This window comes from Macrotis lagotis, chromosome 1, assembly GCF_037893015.1.
Source record: "Macrotis lagotis isolate mMagLag1 chromosome 1, bilby.v1.9.chrom.fasta, whole genome shotgun sequence".
Classification (NCBI taxonomy): Eukaryota; Metazoa; Chordata; class Mammalia; order Peramelemorphia; family Peramelidae; genus Macrotis; species Macrotis lagotis.
In genome coordinates, this window is record NC_133658.1 from 239649206 (window position 1) to 239670055 (window position 20850).

The window sequence follows — 20850 nt, forward strand, 5'->3', positions numbered from 1 at the left end:
TCTCTCTAGATTTAAGTCACAAGAAATGACTTATCACTCTCTTATTCCATCCATTTCCCTTTTCCCTTTCAAATTGCTCTTAATATCAGTATAATCATATAACCTTTTAAAAAAAAATTTTTTCCTAATATTCTTGCATTCCCTTTTCTCTCCCTTAGTATGGTAGAAAGAGCTATGTGGTGAAGGGCATGGCTTTCTCTCCTGATTCCACTAAGATTGCCATAGGACAGACTGACAACATCATCTATGTATACAAGATTGGAGAAGATTGGTAAGGCTAGAGATAGTGAAAGGGTGACTGGGAAGATATAAGAAGTGAAAGGAAAATGACATCCTGGGGAGAAGGTTCTAAAGATAAGATATTAAGACCTGGCCAAAATATAAAGGCATGTTTTACCTTGATATTGGTGCTTCTGTCATTGCACTTTCCCAGTCCCATTCCTAAAAGAGTCAGTGTCACATAAATGAAACAGCAGCTCTATATCTCTCCTTAGTGACTGAGATATTAACAGTGTCATTGAAGTTTTATATTGTTCACAAAGCCATGGCCATTAAAAATCCCATATAGGCTTCTGCCCAATATTCCCATGGAGCCTCTATGGGTAGAAATACAAATGGACCTGAAGAGGTAGTTTTTCCCCCTGCTGCTCCTTATTGAAGACTTTTCTTGATACTTCCCTTAAGATTTAATTTTAGCAAATTGATTCTGCTTTTGATACCTTTTTTTTTCTTTTTGGGGGCAGGGGTGACAAGAAAGTGATCTGCAACAAATTCATCCAGACGGTAAAGTATTATATCCCCTCAGGTTGACTTTATTGGAACATACAAGTTTTTATCAAAATATCTGACTCTCTAAGAGTTCCTTAATCTGACATCTGGTGCTAACCCTTTCTGTTGCTCAGGAGATAGCAGTCTTGCTTTTCATCCTTGTGTGTTATCTCTTTTTGAGCTCAGTTGTGTCTTTCCATATGAAAGACCAAAATAGTGCTTCTTTATTGATTGCTTTTGATAGTTATTAGCAATGCTAATTCCACAAAACTTTTTTTTTGTTCTTTTTCTTCCTTATAGAGTGCTGTTACTTGTTTACAGTGGCCAGCAGAATACATCATTGTTTTTGGGCTGGCTGAAGGAAAGGTAAAAAGGGGAAACATAGAAGAGGTGGTCAACAGGTCCTCTACTGCCTTAGGATTAGATCTCATAGTATTTATTTTATAAAGGTAAAGTGACTGACCTTATTCAAACCAAATTGATGCCAAATGCCAGTGGAATTGAGAAAAGCTTTTATAATCTTTCCCAGCACCTGAGTTTAATTTTACTGGAAGGGAATAAAGGCTTAGACTATTTTAGTCTTAGCTTTCTTTCCCTGTTCTTAAATCTTGAGTATGTTCAGAATGTAATCTCTCTTTGCTGTCTTTCTTCAGGTTAAGGAGAAAAAAAAGAATTCATCTGGCTTCTTACTTTCTTTTTCAGGTTCGTTTAGCAAATACTAAAACGAATAAATCATCTACCATCTATGGGACAGATTCTTATGTGGTGTCACTAACATCGAAGTAAGTAAAGCAGAGTGCTGCCAGGGATTGGAGGGACATAAGAATGTTGGGAGTGGGTGAATTTTGAGGGATATGTATGAGGGATGGAGGGAATCATAAGTTGGAGAGAAGATTTGAGAGTAAAAGGATATTTGGGGGGTAGGGGGAGGGAAGCAAGAATGGGGGAAAATTGTAAAACTCAAAATAAATAAAATCTTTTTTAAAAGGGGGGGGCATTTATTTGCTGGGATTGAGTACCTTAGATGAGGCAGTGTAGTGTGAGGGAAAAACTTTGGACTTGGAGTCAGGTAAAAACTCAGGTTGAATCCTAATCCTGACATTTATGAGTTGTAACCCTACAAATTGATCTGCTTTGTAAATAGAGATAAAAATTGATGTCATACCTATATTATAAGGTTATTAAGTACAAATGAGATAGTGGATATAGATAGAGCACTTTCTAAGCCTTTAAAGACTCTATAAATGCCAATTAATATTACTTTATTTTCTTAATATCTACTTTTTCTCGTGATTTTCCAGTGTCTCTGGGAAAGGAATTCTTTCTGGTCATGCTGATGGCACCATTGTCCGATATTTCTTTGATGATGAAGGCTCTGGGGAATCACAGGTATGTAGGAAAAGGGATCCTTGAAAATCATGGTGTTTAGAGAGTGAAGGTGAATAGTGGCTTGGAACTTCATAGGAAGAAGGAAACAATAGGCATAAGCATTATAGAAGTTGAGATTTTTTAGAGAATGGTACCTGGAGAATGCTGGAGGCTAGAATGAAATAAAGACTTTGGGGAAAGTGGATTGTGTGGCTGTGGGTCTAGTCATAGCATGTTGAGCAGTATGCGTGGTCTCACTGTTAGGACTTAAAAACTAATTTTGTTTGATATCAGTTTATAAGAGTAGGCCTCCCTCAAACTAGTTTGTATGTATTGGGGCTAACTGCCTCTTGGATTGTTCACTTTGTGGGGAGGTATTGTCTTCCTCAAGGAGATTTGGTTGTGTAAGTAACATCTCTCATGTTAAAGGAATAAATTCTGTAGGTAGAGCATAAGCAAAGTAAATGTGAAGGAAGTGATGAAAAAAGGAATTTTTGTTTTTAAAGAAAACAACGTCAATGTAACTGCTTGCCAGACTTCCTCCATTCCTATTCTAGGGGAAATTGGTCAGTCATCCATGTCCACCCTATGCCTTGGCTTGGGCATCTAATAGTATTGTGGCTGCTGGCTGTGACCGAAGAATTGTGGCTTATGGGAAAGAAGGCCATGTATTGCAAACTTTTGATTATAGCCGTGACCCTCAGGAGCGTGAATTCACCACAGCTGCAGCTAGTCCTGGAGGTCAAGCTGTTGTGCTGGGAAGTTATGACAGGTGGGACAGGAAAATGAATGAACAGTTGCAGAAACTTTGGGAGACTTCCCATAATCTTGCCCCATCTTTCTCTGTGCTTATTTTAGTTTCTTCTCATTCTCTCTTCTTTAATCTCCTTGGCTTTTGACTTCCTATTTTTGTCTTTTCTGTTTTTCTATCTTTTTTCATTCCTTTTTGTCTATGTACCTCTTTTCCTAAATGATTTTTTCCATCTTCCTTTTGTTCAGTTTTTAACCCATTTCTCTGTCTTTAAAAACTCATTTCACTACCTCTCTTCTTAACCTTAACCTTCCTTTCCACAGCTTCTCTAATCATGAATCTTTTGTCCGCTTCCCAAGTCACCTTGAAGTCTTTGTTCTCTCTCCTACTTCTCTTTCCTCTCTCTCTCTTATTGACCTTTTTCCTCACCATTGAAGAAAAAACATTTTTTCCCATTGTACCACACCCCACTCTACTTCTCTATATCCCTCCATTCCTTCTACAAGTCATAAAGTTTGTGTCCTTAAATCCCTAGACTTCGGGTGCTGAACTGGAGCCCTCGACGTAGCATTTGGGAGGAGGCAAAACCCAAAGAGATTGCCAACCTATACACAGTCACTGCCTTAGCCTGGAAGCGGGATGGTTCCCGACTTTGTGCGGTATGTTACCTAGAACCCTCTTCCTGACAAAAACTTTTCCCTTTCCTAGGAAAATCTTCTCTTTCCCTAAGGATGTTTACTTCACTCCACCAGTAACTATTCCTTCTTTTGACCACATTCTACTAATCCAGAACCTGGAAATAGGGAGGAGAAATTAAAATTTCTCTGTTTAGAGGTTACTAGGAAGATGCTAATCCTTTACCAATGTCTCACCAGTTTGTAATGTCCTGCTTCTTTGTAAGTTTTAGTGCCAGCTCTCTTCCAAATGTTCTCTGTGTCCCCAGATTCTTCTCCCTGATAAATAATTCTGCCTCAACACTTTCTAAATTCTTTTCTCACAGGGTACACTGTGTGGTGGGGTAGAACAGTTTGACTGCTGCCTCCGAAGAAGCATTTACAAGAACAAGTTTGAGTTGACATATGTAGGACCCAGCCAGGTAAGTAGGACATAATGCACCCATCCAGGCTTTACCATGAGTCACCCAGCTTTGTTCTATTCCCCCCCCCAAAGTATATTGTTGTTATATCCAGGGATAACTATTTTCATCATGCTGCAGGCAGAACCTCAAGGTAGTTCTCTTCTTTCAAGCCACATTTCATTCTTTTTTGAGAAGAGACATCAGATCCTTTAAACTGAGCTCTAGAGACTCTCAGTCCTTTTTTTTTAGTCTGAAATTGTTTTGATTGTGAACTATCTTAGGGAAGAAGATAATTCATGCTCATGTGCTATGTTAAGGTTTACAAGCATTTTTCTTACACCTTCGTAAGAGAAGTAGTACAAGTATTATTATCCCTTATTAAGATGAGCCACAGGGGCAGCTAGGTGGTATAGTGGATAAAGCACCAGCTCTGGAGTCAGGAGTACCTGGGTTGAAATCCAGTCTCAGACACTTAGTAATCACCTAGCTATGTGGCCTTGGGCAAGCCACTTAACCCCATTTGCCTTGCAAAAAAAAAAAAATGAGCCACAGACTTAGATGAAATGCCAATGACTACAAAGCTGAGATTTCAGATGTAGGTCCCCTGACACCTCTTCCAGCTCTGCTTCCACTCTACTATGTTGTCATAGAGTATGCTAATTTTTAAAAACTTTTTTTGGGAAGGGACAAAACCTGTGATTTCATTAGAATAGGGCATTTTGGGTAAAGAAATTCCCTCTACCAATGCAGTTAAGAACTTCTTCTGCAACTGAAAAAGTTAGAGAGCTGCCTGTAAGACTGAGAAGTTAAAATTCTTGCCCAGAACCACAGTCAGTATATTTCAAAGGCAGAATTTGAACCTAGGACTTCCTGACTCCAAAGTCAGTTCTCTGTCAATTGCTGGCCTTTAAAACTAATTTTTATTGATATCTTGCTTTTATTAATAGTTAATTTATAATAAGCAGCTAGGGTGGCTAGGTGGTGCAGTGGATAGAGCAGCAGCCCTGGAGTCAGGAGTACCTGAGTTCAAAGGCCTCAGACACTTAGTAATTACCTAGCTGTGTGGCCTTGGGCAAACTACTTAACCCCATTTGCCTTGCAAAAACCTAAAAAAAAAAAAAAAGAGTTGAGAGAGTCTAGTAAGCAGCTAGCATTTATATAGTACTTTAAGTTTTGTAAAGTACTTTATAAATATTGTCTATCTCATTTTTCCTTTATAGCAATCCTGAGATGAAACCTGCACTCAGATTCATTGGAATTGATTCCTCTTACCTTGTGGGTGGAGAGAACCATGTTACAGAGGGAAATAGGGGATGGGGAATTAAGAGAGGGTTATATTTCTTCCCTATATTGTGACTCCAGGGTACTACTTGGCTCTAACTAACCAAGATGACCTGGCAGTTCAAAGTTAGACCAGAGATGCAGAGGGTCAAGAGTCAAGCACCCAGAAAGACAGGTAGGCAGGCATGGATGGCCCTGAGTCCTGGGAGGGGGTAACCCAGGGTTCAGACTCTCAGTCCCTCATCTTCCCAGGCTAAAAAGGCCAGGACCTCAGATTAGGCAGAAAGTCCAGGTCTTGTTTCCATTTTTTCCTCAGCTAGACTCTTTCTTTTCCTCACCTCCCACCCCTAGAACTGACTCACCACCTAGGGAGGGCCCTTCCCTTTCTAGCTTTTGCTTCTTTGAGCTATTCAAGTCCCGAAGGCCAGATGACCAGGATTAGAGACTGATTTCAGGTCCAGTTTGGTATCTTATTTCTTGAGTATATCCAGAGCTGAAGGGCAGGTCCTAGTGCTAAGCTTAGTAGTTTCCTCTACTGGTCAAGGACCAGACAGAAACTTAAAGCTCTTAATCCTTTCCAGGGGGCACAAAAGCAATCAGATAGGATTTGATTCTCTGGTTGGGGCTAACCTATCAAGGAATTTTTCTCCCAGCAGTCCAAAGAGCTGAAAGAGTGCCAGGTCCAAGACTAGTCAGGGACAAGCTGAGAAGCAAGCAGGCAAGGCTTGAGTCCAAGTAGAGCTAGAGGTTCCATGCTCCTCAGCAGCCTCCAGGTCATCAGATTCAGTTCCAAATATATTCCCTTTCCCTTAGTTATCTGGTGAGCCGTCTCTTACAACAACAACAACAAAAAGTTCGACAAAACCAACACACATACATCAACCTTCTCTGCCTTATAGGCAATATTTCACAATCACAGTCCCCCACCTATGCAAAGAAGGGAAAAAGGTGAATTTACTTAACTCTTCTGCAGTGTCAAACTTGCTCATTACCATTACACAGTATTTATTGCTGTTGTTGTTGTTGTTTTATGTTATTATAATCACTATTTTGTTTTTCTCTTTCTGTTTGCTATATTCCATATCATTCTTAGAAATCTCCCCATGTAACTCAAAGCTCTTCATAATCTCTATTTTTTATGGCACGATAATGTTGCAGGGCATTCTTGTACCACATTTTGTTTCACCATTCTCCAATTAGTAGATATTCTGTTTCCAGGATTTTTTGTTTTGTTTTGTTTTTTCAACCACTTTTCTACCAATGCAATTCAGTTCCTGCAGAATGACTAACACTGATAGCTTTAGAGAGTTAACCCAGAGTACCTTGGGAAAGGTCATTTGTCCAGCAGCCACAGTCAGAATGTGACAGAGATCTCTCTTATTGTATAACTGGCTTTCTATCCACTGTGCTGCACTGCCTCTCTAACCAGTTCTTTCCTATTACAAAAATTGGAGATTAAACAAGAGGCAAGGCACCAGAGTTAAGATAGATCAGAAACTGTTTCTTATAAAAAGTGTGATTTTTATCTGAGATTTGAAGAAAACCAAGGAAGCCAGGAATTAGAGATGAAGAAGGAAAACATTCCAGACATGGGGACCCAGAGTTGAGAAAGATGAAATTTCTCTTGTTCAAGAAACAGCAAATAAATCAGTGTTACTGGATCGGAGAGTTACTGGTTCAAAGAGGAGTGTGTAAGAAAACTAGAAAATGGAACAGGGACAAATTATGAAGAGTTTTAAATGTTAAATGGGACTTTTATTTTGATCTTGGAGGTGATAGGGAATTCAGACCTGTTCTTTAGGAAAATTACTGATAGCTGAGTGGAAGATGGCTAGAGTAGGGAGAGACTTGTGGCAGGCAGACCAACTAGCAGGCTTTTGCAAGAGTCTTGGTATGAGATGATGATGATCTGCACCAAGTGGTAGCTGTCCAAGAAGAGAAGTAGATATATATATATATATAGATAGATAGATAGATATAGATATAGATATAGATATAAAAGAAATTACAAAGGTAAAATGGACAGGCCTTGGCAACAGATTGGAAATGGGAGGTGAGAAAGAATAAGGAGTTGAAGATGAACCTAGGTTGAGAGTCTGTGTGACTTGGTGGTGCCCTCAGCATAATAGAGAAATTTGGAATAGGGGATGAATTTTTTTTTAGGTTTTTGCAAGGCAAATGGGGTTAAGTGGCTTGCCCAAGGCCACACAGGTAATTATTAAGTGTCTGAGGCCACATTTGAACTCAGGTACTCCTGACTCCAGGGCTGGTACTCTATCCACTGTGCCACCTAGCCTCCCTGGGGATAAATTTTGAGAGAAAAGTGAGTTCTGTTTTGGTGATGTTGAACTTAAGATGTCTGGGAAATCTAAATCAGGATGTGTAGTAGTCAGTGAGACTAGAGATCAGCAGAGAGGTTAAGTCTAAATAAATTCTAAGTCTAAATAAATGATCAAATCATCAGTTTAGAAATGACTATTGAGTCCATGAGAGCTGATAAGATTACCAAGTATAGAAGGAGAAAAAAAGAGGATTGTATGGGAAACTCACTGTTAGTGGTGATGGCCAGGATGAAGATCTAGCAAAGGAGACAGAAAAGAAGCTGTCAGACAGATAGGAGGAGAACCAGGAAAGAATGGTGTTTCAAAAACCTAGAGAGAAGAGAATATCAAGGGTGACAAAATGATAAACTGTCAAAAAAATGCATAGAGTTTAAGTAGGATTAGGATGGAGAAAAAACGTCACTAGATTTGGCAGTTAAGGAAATTGTTAGTAACTTTGAGGAGCAGTTTTGCTTGAATGATGATTTGAAGTCAGATTATAGATAGTTAAGAGGGAAAGAGGAAAAGAAACAAACATTTATGCAAGCTGATATGTTGCACCATCAGCCTCCTGCTCCCTTCACATTCTCCTCCACACACCTTATTCCCAATTCTCCATTAAATTAATACCATCTCTATTCTGTGGTTATGGAGAAGTCAGGATGAGTAAGAAGATGGGGGACAGCTAGGTGGCATAATGGATAGAGCACTGGAGTCGGGAGGAACTGATTTCAAATCTGGCCTCAGACACTTAATAATTACCTGTTATGACCTTGGGCAAGTCACTTAACCCCATTGCCTTGCAAATAACAAAATAAAAGAAAAAAGAGGGGTAGGGTTCGGGATGATGACTGCTCTCCTAAGATGAAATATTTGAGAGTCAGTGGGGTATAATGTGAAGGTTACTGACTTAATGCTGATAGAAAACCTGTGTTCAGATTCCAGCTCTGCTACTTTGTACTGTGTGGTTTTAAGTTAAATCACTTCATTCTTTTGGACCTTAGTTTCTCCATTCATAAAATGGAGGAGTTAAACTAGATAATCTCTAAGACCTCTTTAACTCTTAACATTCCATGTCATGGTTCTCTGTACCTTCTTCCCTAGGTGATTGTGAAGAATCTTTCGTCGGGTACTCGTGTGGTCCTCAAATCTCACTATGGGTATGAGGTAGAGGAAGTGAAGATCTTGGGCAAGGAGAGATATCTGGTGGCCCACACCTCAGACACATTGCTGCTTGGGGACCTGAACACCAATCGGCTCAGTGAGGTAGGGACCAAGGATGTTGGAGTTGGAGGGCTATCTTGGATGGATAATAGGAATACATTCCTCAGAATGCTGAGGAATAGAAGGTGGGGAAAAGTGTGTAGGAACCCTAGATATTTTAATACTAGGTGAACTGGTTTTAATCATTTCAGTATTAAAAATATGGTGCAGGGACCCAGAAGACTCAGGGGCCTGGGACAAAGAGATCTTTGGACTCCTTGGAGACGTTTATAGGATAGAGGAGAGAGAAACTAAGGGAGCAGAACAAGAGCTGTCCCTACAGCCTCATTGTGTGATGCCTACTATTGATCTTCTGACTCTCTTCTATCATTTTCTTCTTCACTTCTCCCCTCCCAAAACTCTTGGATTCATATCTTACTCTTTTTATCTTTCCTTATTGCAGGTGGCTTGGCAAGGATCCGGTGGCAACGAGAAGTATTTCTTTGAAAATGAGAATGTGAGTGAAGCTGAATTTATGGACCTTTTATGGCTCACCAATCCTTTTATTATCCAGTCTTTTACAGTCTCTCTCACTTCTGACTTGAGAGACCTGGCATTGAATAGAGAAGATAATGGTGGAGGAGAGAGCTGGTTAAGTAGAAGAGTGAAGCAAAGAGAAAATTATGAGCTTCTCAGTGTGTGAATCAGTGCTTAAGGATGCCACATGCCACTGTTTTTTTCTTTCTGAAATGAAATCTTGGTTAATATGTTTGTATCAATCTTCTCTAGGTCTGCATGATTTTCAATGCTGGGGAACTGACTCTGGTGGAGTATGGGAATAATGACATCCTGGGCTCTGTGCGCACTGAGTTCATGAACCCCCACCTCATCAGGTAAGATCCAGAGGCCCCCCACCCCACCTTGTCAGAGATGACTTTCAGCCTGGCTTGTGATTTCAAGTGGAACCAATACCTAGATATACCCCCCTACAGAAACTTAAAGAGACTGAGAAAGCAAGCATTTGGGATTTCACTTAAAAAGCTGACCTTGGAGTGAGGAGAACTTTAGTTCAAGTCCTTGTAACATATATTGGTTTTATGATTCTGGGCAAGTTATTTCACTTCTTAGGCAATTCCATTTGATTGTATGTTGCTGAGAAGAAGGTGTAGATGTTCATTGTAAAGAAAGTTCCTTACCTAAAGCTCCCTACCCCACTGAAGTCACAGATCTGAGCAAAAAAGGAAAAATCTACACTTAAGATGCCAAGAACCTAACTTTATTTGTACCCTATTACTTTCCTTGAAGTGTTCGTATCAATGAGAGACGTCAGCGGGGAATGGAAGAGAACAAGAAGCTAGCTTATCTCATAGACATTAAGACCATTGCAATTGGTAAGAGCATTTCACAAATCAAATAGACATGCTGTGCATTCATATTATACTTAACTACTCAGGACCCAAGGTCTTTTATCTGTAAAATGGAATAATAATACTTTAAATTACCTATCTTTCAAACATTAAAACACTAAACACTTAAATCATTATGAATTATTCTTATCAATATAGTCTGTTCTAATGTACTGTTAACTCAATACACATCTGCATCTCAGGCATCATGATATAACGGAAAGAGAATCAGATTCAGAGTCTGGAAGACCTGGGTTCAAAGATGAACCTCTAGCCCACATTGGTTGTAACTTTAAATTTACATTCCTAGAAAAAAAATTCCTCATCAGTAATTTCCATATATTAAGGAAATCACAGGTCTAGAACTGCCCCACCTCCATCTCCAAATAAAGTATGTTGTTGTTCAACCTTGTTCTACTCTTCATGACCCCATTTGAGTTTTTTTGTTTTGTTAGTTTTTTGTGGGGGGAGGGGGATGGTTGGCAAAGATACTGGAGTGGTTTACTATTTTTTTTTTCTAGTTCATTTTAAAAATGAGGAAAATGAGACAAACAGCGTTAAGTGACTTGCCAGGGGCTAGGAAGTGTCTGAGGTCAGATTTGAACTCATGAAAAGAAGTCTTCCTCACTCCACCTCCAGCATTCTATCCCCTGCACCCTCCAGCTTACCTTCAAGTGAAGTATATAAAGGATACTTCATTAACTGAGTCTTTTTCTCTCAATTAATCATCAATTAGTCTTTAGCCTAAAGATTTACATAACAAAAGGCAGGAACTAATAGTATATAAGGAGAAAGAATATGATTGTGACTCCACTGAGGGAGACCTAACAACCCTGCAAAGTTCTTTGCCATCTTAACTTCTGGCCCTAAATGCCATAGCCTTTCCCATCCCCTCCAAACCCTGATTAACTTCACTCAGGCTCCATGCTGCTAGTTTATCCCGAAATAAAAGTTCCAGAGACTCACTGGATTTTAGAGTTGTAAGGGATATCTAATCTGATCTAAACTCTCCTCCACAACATACCTGACCAAGAACTCCTTAGGCTGCCTGAGAACCTCAAGTGAAGGAGGGGACCCTCCACCTTCCAAGGCAGCCCATTTCACTCTGGGACAGATCTAATTTTGAGTGATCTTTAGGGCTCAATGAACTTATAAACCATTTAGTCCACCCCTCTCATTTCACATGTTAATACTCTTGAGAGCTTTGAAGGCCATCAGAGTGTCAAGAGCTAATTGCACATGTGGGGTTAAAGAACTCAGGGATTATATTCATTCTAAGGAAGAAGAAACACAGAATTCTTACAAATGGATGTGTAGAAAGTCAATGAGAGATGAGGCCCCCTAATTTTCTTGTGGAAGTGTTAGGATCAGTGTATGCCATTGTCTCTATTGCTTCTCCTATTATAAGACAGCACATCTGTTTGTGCCTGAATGGGGCCATCAGACAGAATGATATTAGCTGTACTAAAGCAATGTTTTACTGTAAAGTTTATAAAAATGTTTTCTACACAACAGTTCCATAAGGGATACAGTGGAAGTCTTACTGTGCTCAATTTAAAAATGAAGAGACTAAGGGCCATAGAGACCAAATGACTTGCCAGGGATTGCACAACTCATAAATGATCCCACCTGGTTTTTCTTGTCCTACTTTTTTTTTCCCCCTTCTTCCTTACATCTATCTCTGCTCTTTCCTGAATTCTAATATAATAACAATACAGTTAAGCTTATTGGTCAAACAAATATTTCTTATGAACATAAACTTGAGTAACATTTCATTTATAAATTGTATATCAGTGAGGCAAATACTAAGCTGAGGTTTCTCTTGGGTTTGTCTCAAAGCAGTCTTCTAGCACCTTTGATGTTAGAGTCACGCTATGTCTTGTCTGGAACAGATTCAAGCTATGTGATCTCTTTTGGTTCAGCCCTTTTCTGATTTAGAGTTCTAAGTGAGACCAGATGTAAACAAAATGTTGCCTTCCCCCTAAAGAATCCCAGATAGGAATTATATTCTTTGAACTAGCCTGGACTCTTTGGGTTCACTAAAGATATGAACTCAACCTCAGGAATTTGAGAACAGAATCAACATCTTAAATTTCCTAACAAAATAATGTCACTTCACCCTGTGATATACTTTGGGAAAGGTCTACCTCATGCCTTTGAAGCCTTTTACAAACTATCTTGGTACACAGTGATTGGTCCTGTGCTATCACTAAGCCTCTCATGACCCCCCTCTTCTCCATTTTGCAGTGGACTTGGTTGGTGGCTACAACATTGGTACCATCAGCCATGACAGCCGTGTGGACTGGTTAGAACTCAATGAGACGGGACACAAATTGCTCTTCAGGGACCGGAAACTTCGTGTAAGATGCTGAGCTCCAGTACTGGTCACTTTGGCAGTAGCCACAGGCACAGTTTATGATGGACATGATGAAGATGTTGCTAGAAATTCTTGAATGAAAGGGCAAGCATGGCCATAATATCTCTATCTTGCTATTCTTGCTTCCTCTTTACCCTAACCAATCATCAGTGGATGGCTCAGGAGAGGCTGGCACAGGTTGCCTGAGTGATCACTAGCCATCCCTCTATTGCTATCATTGCAGCACTGTATTCTAATGGCAAGAAGGAGATGTGGGAAAGGGGGTCAGTCATCAGTGCATACTAACTCTCTTGGGATTTTTGTCATTTGGGTACTTCTTGTCTTTGAAAGCCCTAATCTCTTTGTCTAACTGATTTTCACCCACCCCTGTCCCAATATTCCTACAATAGTGAAAGTAACTTTTAAGACAATTCCCCATTTGTTACTCATTAATTTGTAAACTTATGCCTAAAAGGTTTTTCTGATGATTCTCAATGTAGTTAACATCCTAATGTCAAAGTTATACTTAGAGGGAAAAGAAACAATCTGCTAATTTTTCATTTAAGTGAAAGATCATAAAGGTTAGACCTTTTGATGTATCCTGTAGTGTAGAGCTCAGAACCTGTTGTGATGCTGGAGGCATCAGATTTCAGGAAGTGTTGGTCTGACCTGTTGTCAGTGTGGGCTACCAAGGAGTAGATCAGTGGTCATAAGATGCCTGTGCCATGTTAAAGAGCATGCATACCATATATCCTTATAGCTCCCTGATTTCCTAGAACCAGAATATTTCAGATTAAAATGGACTAAAAGACTCAGCTCATGGGCATTGAGAGGGTGATATATACCTCATTAGATGCATCCTCACATGTTCACTAAATAGCTTCAATTATTTATCAGTTACTTTTCTCACTAGGGGAGACCCTCTCTGCATCTTCTACTGATTCTCTCTCCTCTACCCACTCTTTCCTCAGTTGCACTTGTATGACATTGAAAGCAGCTCCAAGACGATGATACTGAATTTCTGCTCCTATGTACAATGGGTACCAGGAAGCGATGTCTTGGTAGCTCAGAACCGGAACAGCCTGTGTGTGTGGTACAACATTGAGGCACCCGAGAGGGTCACCATGTCTTCTATTAGGGTATGTTGGGGCCTGGAGAAGTTCAGCAGTGCTTGACAGGGACAGCCTAGCATTGTACTAATTCAGTTGCTCTAGGGAATTGTTATCTCATATTTTGGTACACATTAGTTATCATTTTCATGATTTTCTTCTGAGGTATAGAGAGGACCTTAGGGAAGCATGAAAGATCCTGAATGAAAGTGAGTTCTAAGTGAGGCCAGATGTATAAAAATTCCTCCATTCCCCTAAAGAATCCCAGATATGATACCTGAAGCATGGTGCAAAAAGTAGTCAGTGTCACAACAGGATGCTCTTCAAAGCCAATTTGGAGAGTCCATGTATAGTTTAGAAAAACTTTATCAGGTGAATTATATCTAGATTTACCTCCTTAGATATTCTGATTCATTTGGTGGAATCCTAGTTTATTCCATGTCATCTCAGATCTCTCTTCCCTCAGTACTGCCCACCTCCCTAATTAGAAATTCTAGATTGAAGAATTGAAGAATTCTAGATTAGGTTAGGAGTAGAGAGTATCGTGATTTATACCTTCAGGGTAATCTTGGAACCACCAATATGGTTAGGGTTTGAAATCTAGTTGAGCTGATTGGCACAATTACTGTTAGGCATCAGTAGATTTGAATGTTGGATTCCCCCTTTAGCCCAAGGACTTAATAGTGTGTGACAGATGAAATTTTGTGCTTTGGGATAGGATCCAGGAAAATCATTTTACCATATAATTCCTTCAAGAGTGAAAGAAAATGGGAGTGGACAAGGTTGGGCCTAGTCTCTTAATAGGAGATTAAGCCAAAGAAGAGATACTAATCCAGAATCTGGCTGGGGGGAATCCACAGGGTGATGTCGTGAGTCTGGAACGGGGTGGGGGAAAGACAGAAGTGATGGTGACCGAAGGTGTGACGACTGTGGCCTATACATTGGATGAAGGGCTTATCGAATTTGGAACTGCCATTGATGACGGCAACTATACCCGGTGAGGGGATGGAATGGGGCAAAGGGAGGCAGAGGTTAAAAATCAGCAAAAAGAAGAGCCCAGTTTGGGTACTGCTAATTTTGAGGAAGAGTAGATGAGGGAAAGGGAGGGCCATCAAGAGCATATTTTCCTCCTTTGGTATTCATTGTCCTGTGCTTTCTAATCCTATGGTCATTCCTCATGCTGTTTCTAGAGCTGCTGCATTCTTGGAGACTCTGGAAATGACTCCAGAAACAGAGGCAATGTGGAAAACATTAAGTAAACTGGCATTGGAAGTGAGACAGCTACATATTGCAGAAAGGTAAATCAGAGGGTTGAATTGAGATACTGAAAGTTTTGAGAGCTGTGAAGGCAGGTAGCCAAAGTAGGTACAACCATGCTCTAATCCTATCTTCCTGAGTTCTTCCTTAAGGTCTTTTCTTGGTGCAATACCTCCTAGGACCCTAACAAACTAAGGTTATAAATTTCTTGAGGGTATAAATTTCTTTATACTTTATCAGGCCCCTGACTCTTCCAGGTGCTTCTCTGCTTTGGGCCATGTAGCAAAAGCACGGTTTCTACATGAGACCAATGAGATCGCAGACCAGGTGTCCAGAGAATACGTAAGTATCTTTCTGTTCCTTTCAGTCTTTTCAGATTGTGATTCCTCATTTTCTTAACTTTGTGATTTGTAACTTTCTGGTCAAACTTTACTTTTACCTCTCCCTTGCTAAAAAACAACCAGTATTTCAGGGTAGTTCCTCAATCTTCTTAATCTTAAAGCCTGAAACTTTTCAAAATTTGCAGTACCTTAATCTCTCAGCTTCTAAGTAGACCTTTTTCTCATCATCCAGTTATTCCAAGCTTTCTCTCTACACACATCTGAGGTTAGTATCTCCTTTTTCTTTGGCAGGGTGGGGAAGGAACTGACTTCTATCAGGTCCGAGCACGTCTGGCCATGCTGGAAAAGAACTACAAATTAGCAGAAATGATCTTCCTGGAACAGGTAATAAAATGGATTTGCATGAATATGGATAAGCAATCTAGAGATATGGGAGCAAAATGCTTATACAATGAAGAAACAGTTGTTAGAGACATAAAGAGGTATTCAACTACAAGCTGCTTTTGCTCAAAGTCTGAGTTTTGTGAGAATGTTGCATAGTTAATACTGGTTTTGTAAATGTGTGTGATAGAAAGTCAAAATAAATTCCCTGTGCTTGTGATGACTCTCAGGGCAATCCAGCTGAGGAGGGACAGGTGAAATCTGGGGGCAGCTGGTGGCACAGTGGATAGAGCACTGGCCCTGGAGTCAGGATGACCTAAGTTCAAATCCAGCCTCAGACACTTAATAATTGCCTCGCTGTGTGACCTTGGGCAAGTCACTTAAACCTTAAATAAATAAAAAAATTTTTAAAGATAATCCTCATGTGTAGGAGGCAACTAGGTGACTCAGTGGATAGAGCACCAGCCCTGGAGTCAAGAGGACCTGAGTTCAAATCCAGCCTCAGATACTTAATACTTACTTGGCTTGTTACCTTGGGCAAACCATTTAACCCCATTGCCTTGAAAAAAAATTATCTTCTTATCTTCTTCATAGTCCCATTTTTTTCCCTTCTCATCTCTCAGAATGCTGTTGAGGAAGCTATGGCCATGTATCAAGAACTGCACCGTTGGGATGAATGTATTGCTGTGGCTGAGGCCAAGGTATAGATTGCTCTTCCCACAGCTCTTCAGAAGTAAATTTCCTTTCTTATTTCACTACAAAAACTTTCTCCTTTTGTAAACAGACCAGAAAGTAGGAATATAGTTGAACCTAATGAGACTGGTAGAGATCTGAATTTTTCTGGATCCTGGAAATGTACCAATTTTCATCATCTCTCTCTCTCTTCTACACCTAGGGTCATCCTGCCCTGGATAAGCTACGTCGGGGTTATTATCAGTGGCTGATGGATACAAAGCAGGAAGAAAGGGCAGGTGAATTACAGGAAGACCAGGGAGATGGACTGGCTGCCATTAGCCTCTACCTTAAGGCTGGACTCCCTGCCAAAGCTGCTCGGTTGATTCTGGCTCGAGAGGAACTGCTGGCCAACACTGAACTAGTGGAACACATCACCTCAGCCCTTATCAAGGGAGAGTTGTTTGAAAGGGTAAGACAAACTTCCTGGTCCCTATTTCTTTGACAATACCTTATCCTATAATCAACACTAGGTTCCTGGGGCCTAATGATCACCCCACATTCACCAAAGAGGAGTTCTAAGATAGATAGCTTATATCCTCTACTTTCATCAGTATTATTTCATATTCCTTCATAACCCCATGAGAGACAGGCATAGTAAAGATTACATGGAACTTAGATTGAATAAATTAACTCAGGTCACACACCTGGGCAATACCAGTCTTAGAATGAGATCTTGTTTCACCAGAGTACTCGTCTCAGAATCTTTTGTTCCTCTTGCTACCTTTCCCAATACATGGACTGAATCTCTGTATTAACATTATTTATGTTAATAGGCTGGAGATCTATTTGAGAAGATTCGGAATCCACAAAGGGCCCTTGAGTGCTACTGTAAGGGCAATGCATTCATGAAAGGTAACAGTGCCTCATACTCTATGGAGATTTCTATGTACTCCTTCACTGGCCTCTATTCTTCTACTTCTCTCTATCCTCCCCTATCCCTTATTTTCTTTTCCTGTTGCATGCTGCCCTGAACCCTGAAAGTATGACCTAGGTTCTTTTCTTTGTCTCTGGTAGCGGTGGAATTGGCCCGCATGGCATTCCCAGCTGAGGTTGTACGGCTAGAAGAAGGATGGGGGGACCATTTGGTGCAACAGAAGCAGCTTGATGCTGCCATCAACCACTATATCGAAGCCAGGTATGAAGAAGTAAAACTGGATAGGTTTGCAGGTAGGCAATAGGAGTTCTATGGGGCAACCTAAACTGCTGATAGAAAACAAGTCTCAGAACAAGAAGGAGTATAGGTTGAAGAATTTTCTTCTATGCTTAACAACATACAGTTCTGTCCTCAACATGAATGAATGGATGAATGAATGAATGAATGAATGAATGAATGAATAAAAACATTTATTAAGCACTTACTATATACCTTGTAATAGAAATACTAAATTCTGCTAAGACAAACACAAAAGACAAGTTTTTGCCCTCAAGTAGCTTACATTTTTTTTAATGGGGGAAACTAGTCTTTAGAAGAGTAGTAGCTAAGAAGGGGTGTTTTGGTCTGAGAAGTCACAGAACAATCTGTTGATAGCCTCTTTCCTCATTTAGTGACAGTTTAGATGGGAAAGAGCCCTTGGTTCACTCTCTCTCCTATAGCTTTCTTCATATCTGAACATGTTTTCTTTGTCTCATCTCATAGCATCTTTTGTCTCCTAAATGTCAGGTGCTCTATTAAGGCAATTGAGGCTGCTCTAGGTGCCCGTCAATGGAAGAAGGCAATTTACATCTTAGATCTTCAGGATCGGGCTACTGCATCCAAGTACTATCCTCGTGTGGCCCAACACTATGCATCACTCCAGGAATATGAGGTGAGTCAGCTACCTGGCATTACAGGGCCAGCCACATCACACTTCGGAACCTCTCACAGAGTACAGTACTTCTGAGAGGCAAGGATTCCACTCCCTCCTTATGCTTCCTGTAGTGCTTTTTAGGAAGACCAGCTCAGAAACCTCCACTGAGAAATAAACAAAAGCCTCATTGCACTATGATCTGAGAGCTTTGTGAATATGAACTATTACGAGGCTGAGAGAAACAGTCAACTAATAATGAACTCATAATCATCATCATAATGATATCATAGCACTTTGTGATTCCTTAAATGTGCTTTCTGTATCTTTACATAATCCTGTGAGGTATTATTATCCCCATTTTACAGATGAGAAAGCAAGCATAGAGAAGTTAAGTATATTGCTGAGGTCTTATGAGTAGTAGAATCAGGATCCAAGCATAGGTTTTTGGACTTAAAGTCCAGTGTTCTTTCTATGCTTTCTTTTTATTTAAGTAGAATTCTACTGCAGTCTCTCAAGAAATGTAAAACTTTAGTCTCTTCCCCTGAAAATGTGAGTGTATACTTTACACTAGAGGTGAAATCCCCTTATATATACGTTTATAATCCCCTTATATATGTTTATAAAATTGTAACCTCCTTGTAACCCCATCTTTCTACCTCCACTAAAAGAATAAAGTAAGAAAACATCTGTCTCCCAGTTTCCCACCCTAAATCTAGATTATTCCATATCCTCTTTTCTTACATTTCTCTTCCCTTCAGCTGTTTTCAAATCTTTACCCTAACCATTTTTCCCCTCTTTTCCTTTCCAGATTGCAGAGGAGCTGTACACCAAAGGAGATCGGACAAAGGATGCCATTGACATGTATACTCAGGCTGGGCGCTGGGAGCAAGCACACAAGGTACAGAATAGAAATGAACTGCCATTTGGTTATGTTGCCCCTAGTCAGTTTGGAAGTACTCTATATGTTAGGTCAGTATCCACCTGTAGTATCCAGCAGAGAAAGGACTGAATAAAGGAACCACTTTTGGATCCTGTTCTTATTACCTTGAAGGGAAAAGATGGAAAAGAGAAATCATGGGAGCTGTGGAGGTTATTCTCCCCCTCCTGAAATCCCAAATTCCAACCTGCTCCAATCTCAATGGTGTGGTGAATGAGCACACATTCCCCAGTGGTGCAGGGAATCTCTGAACCAAATTCCTATTCCATTTCTTCACTTTTGAAGAGTTTCTGGTCTTAGAGTCCAGAGGCAAAGGCTAGGCTTCCTTAAAATAATCTTGGAGTATGACAGTAGCTTTAGGATTTTAATTTCAAACCTATTATGGTTTTAGGAAAGAACTATAGTCCCTGTTCCATGAAATGGGGATTCACAGAAGCCGAAGCCATGCTTGGATTGACTTCATATCTCTTCCATATACCCTTTAGTCTCCCTTGTCCCCAAGTAGCAAGAAGGGAGCAAAACAGCCAGATGGCTCCTTTTGGCCTAAGGGACTACTCATGGCTCTGTGTCTCTGGACAGTTGGCAATGAAATGCATGAGGCCAGAGGATGTGTCCGTGCTGTACATTACCCAAGCTCAGGAGATGGAGAAGCAGGGGAAGTACCGAGAGGCGGAGAGGTAAGTGGGAAAGAAATAAGTTTCATTTATGTAGCTCTTTACACTTTCCAAAAATTCCCCACACAGCATTCCTCTGGGATAGACAATACATATATCATCGTCCCCACAGAGAAGAGACAACCGAGACAAGAAGTGAAATGAGTTCCCCATGGTCATTCAACAGAGAGGTGTCTGAGGAGGCATCTGACCCCAGGGCTCCTAACAGTTTTCTACCTGTTAAGCTGTGCTCAGGGGAAAAAAAAGAATGAAGCTTGAAGGAAAAGGGGAGGTCTAGTGAGACCCATTTCAAGAGAGGCAACAGAATATAGTCAAAGACCTAGGTTTGATTCCTAACTCCAATATTTAAAAGCCCTTAACTAGAAGCAGGTCAACTTCACCTCAGCTTCCTCTTCTACTCAAATCAATAAATAAATGCGTGAGCTCAGAGAGATTCCAGAGTCCCCTCTCACAGTCCAGACTACAACCTGTCCATGTCTAACCATACTATGTGACTCATCCTCCCAAAAGTTTGCCACAGAAAGTTGACTCAACATGCAAGAGGCCTTCCTTGCTCTCTCCCCATATCATTAGGCTGCTCTTCATATAGCCCTCACTCCTGCCACATGACCACTTCATCATCTCCCTCTGGATTATATTTTTTTGATGACTTCCTTTACTCCTGTTCTTCAAAGTTCCTCCCTAGTTATATGTTGTAGTCTATTCATACCCATCATATGCCTTCCTATTGCCCTCTGTGTGATACCCATCTTTAGTAGCAGTGTTATTTCCAGATCTTGATTACATGAATAAATACTAGTAAAATGTTTCTGTTGAAAAGTTGGATCTTTCCAGTTATTGAGATTAGTAAAAGTGCTTTGCAGTATTACCATGGCAGTGTAGCCCACTCTCCTCCTCTGGGCCCAGCTCTAAGTCCATCACAGATAAACACTATAGGATGAACTCAGTAGAATTTGTATGCTTCATCCATTTGGTATTTATGTATGGATGGACAGGCCAAATTCCTTTGAGTGATCACATATCTATTCCTGAGGTCTCTGGATCATCTTTGGGCTTTTATTTATTTGTTTGTTTTCAGCCATTTGTACATGAAAAAT

At 40.3% G+C, this 20850-nt stretch overlaps 1 protein-coding gene across 1 annotated transcript in view; it reads left to right on the plus strand.

Annotated features, from left to right (window-relative positions):
• The window catches only part of IFT172 (intraflagellar transport 172), a 44107-nt gene that overhangs the window by 7202 nt on the left and 16055 nt on the right, over positions 1 to 20850 (plus strand). The window contains exons 3-27 of the mRNA XM_074209825.1: positions 159 to 271; positions 744 to 783; positions 1069 to 1134; positions 1471 to 1550; positions 2070 to 2157; positions 2694 to 2908; positions 3423 to 3546; positions 3888 to 3983; positions 8672 to 8833; positions 9234 to 9287; positions 9560 to 9663; positions 10076 to 10161; positions 12424 to 12536; positions 13504 to 13671; positions 14502 to 14638; positions 14832 to 14939; positions 15156 to 15240; positions 15531 to 15623; positions 16244 to 16321; positions 16516 to 16764; positions 17129 to 17207; positions 17370 to 17490; positions 18016 to 18160; positions 18951 to 19040; positions 19659 to 19756. Coding sequence (XP_074065926.1) covers positions 159 to 271; positions 744 to 783; positions 1069 to 1134; positions 1471 to 1550; positions 2070 to 2157; positions 2694 to 2908; positions 3423 to 3546; positions 3888 to 3983; positions 8672 to 8833; positions 9234 to 9287; positions 9560 to 9663; positions 10076 to 10161; positions 12424 to 12536; positions 13504 to 13671; positions 14502 to 14638; positions 14832 to 14939; positions 15156 to 15240; positions 15531 to 15623; positions 16244 to 16321; positions 16516 to 16764; positions 17129 to 17207; positions 17370 to 17490; positions 18016 to 18160; positions 18951 to 19040; positions 19659 to 19756 — 2792 coding nt within the window. The remainder of the gene's footprint in view (positions 1 to 158; positions 272 to 743; positions 784 to 1068; positions 1135 to 1470; positions 1551 to 2069; positions 2158 to 2693; positions 2909 to 3422; positions 3547 to 3887; positions 3984 to 8671; positions 8834 to 9233; positions 9288 to 9559; positions 9664 to 10075; positions 10162 to 12423; positions 12537 to 13503; positions 13672 to 14501; positions 14639 to 14831; positions 14940 to 15155; positions 15241 to 15530; positions 15624 to 16243; positions 16322 to 16515; positions 16765 to 17128; positions 17208 to 17369; positions 17491 to 18015; positions 18161 to 18950; positions 19041 to 19658; positions 19757 to 20850) is intronic.